This window comes from Medicago sativa, chromosome 6, assembly GCF_051527215.1.
Source record: "Medicago sativa cultivar Bolivia chromosome 6, Bolivia_mono, whole genome shotgun sequence".
NCBI lineage: Eukaryota > Viridiplantae > Streptophyta > Magnoliopsida > Fabales > Fabaceae > Medicago > Medicago sativa.
The window spans coordinates 91,408,711-91,417,526 of NC_140754.1; the positions used below are offsets into that span (position 1 = coordinate 91,408,711).

At 30.5% G+C, this 8,816-nt stretch overlaps 1 protein-coding gene across 1 annotated transcript; it reads left to right on the forward strand.

Moving 5' to 3' along the window:
• The first annotated feature begins 7,811 nt into the window (after window positions 1-7,811).
• LOC146918185 (uncharacterized) lies at window positions 7,812-8,816 on the forward strand. The gene is made up of 2 exons (XM_085717372.1): window positions 7,812-8,611; window positions 8,708-8,816. Exons 1-2 carry the CDS (start codon window positions 7,812-7,814, stop codon window positions 8,814-8,816), a joined length of 909 nt encoding a protein of 302 aa, XP_085573498.1.

Consider the following 8,816-nt stretch of genomic DNA (forward strand, 5'->3'; position numbering starts at 1 on the left):
GTAGAAAATTGTGGATTTTCCACTTAAAAAAAAATCTTGAGTGGCAAAATTACAATTCTGCCCTTTGCTTAAAAAAAAACTTATGGAGGGATATTACAAATTATATCATAAAAAATTGTTGTTGTAAGCAAAATCATTCTCTTCATCTTAGAGAGGGGGAGAAGAATAAAGAAAAAATTGAAACATCTTTGTTTACTCACTATAAAAAATGAGTATAGAAGAAAGTATTGATTATCAACTCGAAAAACTAGGCCAACTTATGGCTACTTTAGACATAGGTGACAAAGATTCCATTAAGGAAGAACCTGAACTTAAAGAATTAGATAATTATGTCTATGACTTTAGTTCTGATGATGAATCTAAAGACGATGGAAACTTCGTTAAAATATAACAATTAGAAATGGGCGAAAGCTCAGGAACAAAAAGAGGACCCTCTTTCAACTGGAACTCAGATTTCCAAAGAGAATTTGCTCAAGCAAAATATCAAAAAAATTCTAGTAAGTTATATTCCTAAACATAGTGTAACTAATGAAAAAGGAATTTTAAATATTGATTGTGTTGACAATCTTGCTCAAGCTATAAGAAACTGGTATAATACAAATATTATTTCACTACAGTTAGATAGTGATTTAAAAAATCTAACTCCTAAACAGGTCTTCAATTATCTTCTATGTAGAACAGAAGGTAATGCATATAAATTTCTGGCTGAAAAGTCAGAAACAGAAATTACTGCAGAAAATAGTATGGGTACAATAAACCAAGTATTTGAATGGCTTTTAGAATAATTTAAAGGATGGCAAGATACTGTAGATTCTAATACCGCCTTTAATACTGAAAGAATATGGAGAATTATGAATTTATCCATATGTGATCCATGTTACATAGAAAATTATATTTGTGAATTTTCACAATTATTCTATGATATAAATAAAACAACTAGACAAGATCAACAAATTGTTGAATTATTTTATCAAAAATTGCCAATGGCAATGTCTCAAACAATTCAATCAATATTTAGAGCTGCAGTATCTGAAGGAAAAGTAAAAGACACCTTAGGAGCAAGAATTTATGTTCTTAAGAATTGGATGCAAGAAAAATGCTTAAGAAAACAGTCTAAACGAGAAGCACGAATTAGTTTGTGTTGCGATAAACTTTATGATAGAATCGGAGCATATGGCTGTGATAAAAGAACTAGGAGAAAGAGAAAGTACCCTAGAAGAAAGAAATTTAAAAAATTTACCTATGATAAAAAGAAACATAGGAAGAAAAAATTCTATAGAAAAAAAAGGGAGTATCCTAGAAAAAATAAAACCTGTCCTAAAGGTAAAAAATCTTGTACATGTTGGTTATGCCATGAAACAGGACATTATGCTAATGAATGTCCAAAGAAAGTTTCTAAAGAAAAGAAACAAGTTTTAAACATGATCTATAGAATAGGTTATGAACCAGTAGAATCAGATTCAGATTCTGATTGGGAACAACAAAGTTTTTATGAACTTTGTACACATTCAGAAGAAGACAAAGATCTTGAGTAGAGGTAACCCTAGTGCTACCTTTATCAAAATAAAACTTCGTAAGAAGGAAATTTTAGCATATTTAGATACAGGCGCAACATTATGTTTTGGAAAACGAAACATATCAAGAAATTGGGAAGAGCTAGAAAAACCCAAAGAAATAATTGTTGCAGATAAGTCAAAACATCAAATATGGTTTGTTTTGAAAAATATCTCAATAACTATAGAAGGTTATGAATTTTTCATACCAACAATTTATCTTCATGATTCAGGATTAGATTTAATCATTGGAAATAACTTTTTAAAGTTATATGCGCCATTTGTGCAGAATGTTAAAACCATTTCTTTGCTTTGGAAAAATTTAGCAAACCCCAAAGAAAAAACAAAAGTTATAACAACAAAAATCATAACTAGAAATGAGATTATTCAATTAATCTCTGAAAATCTTATAAATCTAAAAAGTATTTGGGAAGAAGGAAAATTCTTTTTAAATCTTGAAGAAATAGAACAAAAACTTGATACTGTATGTTCAGAAGATCCTTTGGATAATCTGAAAAATACGAATCATGAACTTGTTACTATTAAATTACTAGATCCCAATAAAGAGATCAATGTAAAATATAAAATGCCTTACTCAGTGAGAGATAAATTAGAATTTCAAAAGGATATAAAAGAACTTCAAGAAAAGAAGTTAATTACTCCTTCTGCAAGTCCACATTCAGCACCCGCTTTTTATGTGACAAACCACAATGAAATAAAAAGAGGAAAAACTAGAATGGTAATAAATTATAAGAAACTCAATGATGCTACAATTGGGGATTCTTATAAATTACCACGAAAGGATTATATCCTGCAGAAAATAAAAGGATGTGATTGGTTCTCATCATTTGATGCAAAATCAGGATATTATCAAATACGACTTTCTGAGGAAACCAAGCCTTTAACAGCTTTTTCATGTCCGCAAGGTCACTACCAATGGAATGTCCTTCCATTCGGATTAAAACAAGCACCATCTATATACCAAAGATTTATGGATAATGCTCTTAGAGGATTAGAACATATATGTTTGACATATATTGATGATATTTTAGTTTTTACAAAAGGAACTAAAGAACAACATCTTAAAGATGTAGAAACCGTTTTAAATAGAATTTCAGAAAAAGGAATTGTTATTTCAGAAAGGAAATCACAATTAGCTAAAAAAGAAATCGAGTATTTAGGCCTCATTTTAAAAGAAAATGGCACTCTCGATTTATCTCCACATGTTCAGGAAAAGATTCAAGCATTTCCTGATGAATTACAAGATCGAAAACAAATTCAAAGATTTTTAGGATGTTTGAATTATATTGCCAATGAAGGATTTTTCAAAAATTTGGCAAATGAAAGAAAGGTTTTACAGAAAAAGATATCTGAGAAGGTTCCATGGTTATGGACTGAACAAGATACTCTAACTGTAAAAGCTATCAAAAGAAAAATTGAAGTTTTACCCAGCTTATACAATCCAACAGAAAATGATTTTTTAATTGTTGAGATTGATGCTGATAAAACAACATGGGGAGGTTGTATGAGAGCTCTACCATAGTGGTAAAGCGACACTGAATCTAAATGATTCAGGAGACTATGTTGGTGATGTAACCCATCCACAAGGAATAAAAGATACTGGAGCAACCCAGTACGCTAAGTCTGATAGCTCGAAAGAGAAATTAGACAAACTATCTGATTTATCAGAGAAATTAGTATCAAAAGATACTAAGATTGATTATTCTTATGAAAATATTAAAAATAAGATAAAAGATAAAGATCTTTTACTTTGTAAATATGTTTCAAGATCATTTACAGACATTGAAACAAGATATCCAATTCATGAATTAGAAACATTAAGTTGTGTTAAAGTTTTAACAAAATGGCAAATGGAATTAATTCCAACCAGATTTTTACTAAGAACAGACTCCAAATATGTAACCGGATTTTGGAAATATGACCTTCGTGTCAATTATAAATATGGAAGACTTGTAAGATGGCAGATGAAACTTCAGCCGTTTCATCCATATATTGAATATATAAAATCTGAAAAGAATTGCTTTGCAGATGCATTAACAAGATAATGGAAGCAGCTATAAAAACATTACAAAATTCTCTTAGGCAGAAGCAGGAGCAAATTGCCTCGGCAAAAAATCGTCTAGAAACTCTTCTTTCTGAAGAGGGGGAGATGATATTAACAATTCAAAACCTTGAAAAACTTTGTAAAAAAGAAACATCAACAGTTTCAGAATCAAAAAATAGTGAAAACTGGGATCTGTTAGGACAAGATTCTGGAAAATTCAACTACTATGTAAAATACTCAGCTCCAAAAGAGTCAAAAACCCTAATTGAGTAAATAGAACCAAGTGGATGGAATTCAACATCTAAAGATCAGAAATCCTTAGAAAAAGCTCCATCAACTGTTCTGGCAGAATTACCAAAGACATCTTGGGCTGACAAAGTTGAAGAAGATGAAAGAAAAAATGGAAAAGAAAAAGAATCCATTGATCAACAGACAAGCCAAAAGATTGATAGTCAACTTGGCAAAAAACAAGCATATGTAATTTTTGATGGACCCATGAAAGACATCTACCATAACTGGGCAACAACAAAAATACATATTGAAGGCAAACCAGTGAGACACAAGGGATACAAAACCCTAGAAGAAGCTAAAACAGCTTACACTACAAGAAATAATACCTTTTGCCAGGGATTTTGACAAGGGTTTGAAACCCCTGGCAAATTTGCCAGGGAAAATGCCAAGGAGAACTGCTGGCATAAAACCCAGGGATTTGGCTGTCGGATATTGTAAAAATCCGTCGTATATTGTTGGCGCCAGAATGATATTCGAAAAGCTGAAGGAATCAATGTTGTGTCAGTAAAAAACCGACGGAATATGCCAAGGAAAGGCCGTCGGACGGGCAAAAAGTCAAGGAATCTCTGCTGTATTCGAGCAGACTTGACAAGGGCCTGCAAAAGCTCACCGGTGCAGGCATGCCAGGGGCATAACCCCTCGGATATTGCTGGAATCCGTGGCTTTTTGCTGCCCATTCTGATGCTATTCTGCGCCTAGTCTGAACGTAGCTGTGTGCATGCCATGCCAGGGCTTGCCCCTCGTTTTTTCCCTGGGTTTTTTCCCAGTCTATATAATCCTCAACCGTGTTCTATCCTCCCACTTCAACACTTAGAAATTTTTTAACATTTCAATTCTCATACACTCTACTCTTCAACATCACTAAACTTCTCAAATTTTGGTAAAACTCTCTTAACTTATTATTTATTTGTGTTTTGATTTTTTTACTACTTACTAACATAAATATTTCTTGCATCAGTGTTCAAGTATTGTCTCCTCCTGTGGATCCTTGCTTAACTTGCTCTCTGCTGGATTTGTTCTTCTCTCATTTCAAGCTTCAACAAGTTAGTAAATGTGTTCTTCTTTGGATTTGCAATTAGATCTATTTTTAATTTGTTAAAATAAATTTCGAAAATTACTTTAATGTATTATTAAAGAAACAAAATAATACTGTTAATTTTCAAAAAAAATAATACAGTATTATTTCGTAAAAAAATAATACTCTTAAAATAAATTTCGAATTTTTTTCCTTTTTTTATTCGAAATTTAAATATATAAATGTTATATGAAATGATATATGTTGATGATATATGTTGGATGCTATGTAGATGATATTTCAAATTATTTATGGAATATATATGCATGTTGTTTTTTCTTTTAAGGAATATATGCATGTTGTTGAATATTTAAATTATTATGAAATATATGCAAGTTTTTTTTTGTGATAAAATGAAATATATGCATGTTGTTTTTTTGTGATTAAATGAAATATATGCATGTTATAGTATATTCTGTTTTTTTCTTAATAATAAACTGTAATTTTTTTAAAGAAAAATAGGAGCTGTTTCTTAAGAAAAATAGGACCAGTTTATTTTTTCTAAGAACATTTCGGTACTGTTTTTCAAAAAAGAAAAAATTAATTTGTGTATTCAAAAATCTGATATTTTTTAAAAGTAAAACCATTTGTTAAACTAAATCTGTTATTAAAAATAAACTTTTTTCAAAAATTTTAAAAACTGGTTTTTATAAATATATTTTTGTTAAGTTAAAACCATATTAAATTTATATTTTTATCCTCTCAAAAAAAATAATTAAATTTATATTTTTAATAAATTAAATCTATTTTTATATTTAAAAATATGTTTTTATATTTAAATTAAAGCTATGTTATAATTATTAAGTACAATTTATTTTTCATGCCTATTAATTAATGACTTAATATTATTATGTGTGATATTGTTTTATTTATATGCATTTAATTGTGTTATAAATTTAATTTTAAATTTTGTTTAAAATATATTTTATTAATTGAAATGATTTTTGAAACATTTAATTGTATTTCAAAAATAAATTTAAGCAAAAAATTTGATTTTTTTAATTAATTAAAATACAGTTTATTAATTAAAAATATTTGTATAATATTTAATTAATTAAATAAATATTTGGTTTAATAAATAAAACATTTTTTTTAAAAAATAATATGCACTTTGCCAGGGGTTAAACCCCTCACTAGTCCCTGGTTTTTTGCGAAACAGATTTGACATTCCATCAGGTGCGTCAGAGGTCAGTGCCGTCAGTTAGTCATTCAAAGTGTCAGTCGATTGCAGAAAAAAGTGAGGGATTTTGCCAGGGGTTATAACAGGGAAAAAAACCAGGCCATATACCAGGGGTTGAGCCCCTCGTTTTTGTCCCAGGGGTATAACCCCTGGCAAAATGTTTGCGACGAGCGCTTTTGCCATTGCTTTCGCCCCTGGGAAATTCCCTCACAAACGTCCCTTTTCCCAGGGATTCTGGCCTTTTGACAAGGGTTTTGCCCCTGGCAAAATGTAATGTTTCTTGTAGTGTTACAACGCTGTTTACAAAGAAGTTGCAACAGCAAGTAACATTGCTCAACCCACAAAAATGGAGGTAAAAAAGAAAATTTATGTGGATAGAATTATCTATGGAGAAAGACAGTTCGTCAAAGAAGTCACCATTGGCGACTATTACAAAAACTGGAGATGGTTAACCAACTACTCAGAGGAATTAAAGACGGAATGCTTTTATCCCAGCAACAACAAGATAGAGGTAAAAGCAGTAACAGCTCCTGGCATCAGCAAGGAACTAGTTAGATCATTCTACGATTGCGGAATGATTAAAACTATGTATCTTCAAGAAGATGCAGGAAAGAGGATCTGTGAATTAGAACTTCTTCCAAAAGACATAGGAGAAATTGCTTATAAATTCAATAATAACTTCGCAAAAGGTAAAGAATTCTTTTTATCTTTTACTTCAACTTATCCATGGTTTGAAGAAAATGAAGTTATTAAAGCCAGACACTTAATTAAGATTGGCATTTCAAATCAATCATATCCAACAAATGATGAAAGGGATGTAAATCCTAAACCAGAATGTTTTCTACATTAAATGGAAAAATTCTATGATACTCTCATCAGATTTGGGGTAAAAGTACCAAATTTTAGGGTAATTACTGTAAAAGAAATTTTTCTAGTCTATTCTGATTCAAGAAAACCAGCAAAAGAAGAACATCTTCAACAGATCCTAAAGTTCGAAGAAAACTTTAGTGGGCTTGAAGCAGATCTGGGCCGTTTACCCGACCCAATCCAACAAGAGTGTTGTGAGCGCTTTCAAAAATACAAAGGACACGTATGCAAATGGTGTGCAAAAGAAATGAATAACGTGGCCGACAAAGAATCGTTGTATGCTAGTGACATATCACCAAACAACGAAGAAAATGTAGAAAGTGGGCATGGGACCCATTTAGAGATAAGCCTTATCTCTAAGGCAATTATGTAACATAATTTTCTTTGTCGCTTTTTCTTTATGTCTTGTCATTTCTTTTCCATGTGCTGTAAAAGGAAAGAGACGTTGTGCCAATTATGAAGGACAACTTGTGAGTCTCTCGTCCTATAAATAAGAGCCTCGAAGCTCATTTGTATTCACCATGTTTTGAGATATTCAAGTAATATAAGTTTTTCATAAACTTTGCCTCTTAGTTTTTCTTTAAAACTAGTGGTCCTATAGTGGTAAAACACTATAGTTGAGAATTCTTGAGGTAATACTCTGGAGGAATTCGCCCTGAGTTGGGATAAACTCAACACAAGCAGAAAAAACTGCTGAAGAAGATCAGATTGCTGAAGCAAACCAACCCATATTTCTAAAGAAAAAATCAGGTATGAATTTATTACGAATTATTATAAAACATGTCCGAAGTTTCATATTTTGAAGGAACATCTAGTTATTATGCTGATAGCATAATAGATAATAAAATTGAAGAAGCAGATTTATCATTAACTGCTGAAGAACATTTTAAAAGAAAGTTTAGTAAACTTAAAGAATTTCTGTCAAGAAAAAATATTCTAAAATTTGGAATAATGGTAGGAGAGGAAGCGATTCGAATTGAAACAACTAATGGAAAAATAGTTATATCAACTATAGATAAACAACAAATCGACAAAAGACTTGAAAAATTTTCTGAAAACGAAAGAAGAAAGATTGGTTATATTCATATATCAACCATTCAAATTCTAATCAAAAGTACCTTCATGAAAGGTATTGATTCACCTTTAGAAATAGCTCTAGAAGATTCTAGAATTAGAAATAAAAAACAAGCAGTAATTGCAAAAGGAAAATGTAATCTAAAATATGGAAAGATAAAATTTGATATAAATTTACAAATGGGATTATCCCTGAAAGATATAGATCTGAATAAGTCTATAGTTTTTCATTATAAACTAGAAGACTCAACATTTATGAAAGAAGGTAATCATCCTTTTACAATTTACTACAGAATTAATTATGCTTTGAGTAATTCACATCATAGCATAGAATTCATAGGAAAAGACACAATTCACATTGATGAGTTGTTCACACCATTAATTACTTTGGAAACACCAATATTTAAAAATATCACAAGAAATAGTTTTTCTTTAATAGAAGCAGAAAAAAATCTGTTTGAAGAAACAGAAAAACCATTGTTTAGAAGCCAAAGTCTTCGATTGACATCACCAAACAGAGAACAAAAAGATTTTAGCAAATCATTAAGCTCTCGAACTATATTTGAAGATGATGCTTCATCATCAAATAAAATCTCATTCGAACCGCCTAGAAGGGATTTCGAAATTAAAGAAGAAAGTGAGCTTAAAAAGCTACAAGATTCTATAAAAACCTTATCAATACAGGTTAATAATATAAACCAAAAGCTATAA

What these genes read in the sequence shown, in the direction of transcription:
- LOC146918185 (XM_085717372.1), top strand. Translation starts at nt 7,812, where the DNA reads ATGTCCGAAGTTTCATATTTTGAAGGAACATCTAGTTATTATGCTGAT. An exon ending in AGCCAAAGTCTTCGATTGAC is followed by an intron (nt 8,612 to 8,707) that starts ATCACCAAACAG and finishes AATCTCATTCGA; the next exon opens with ACCGCCTAGAAGGGATTTCG.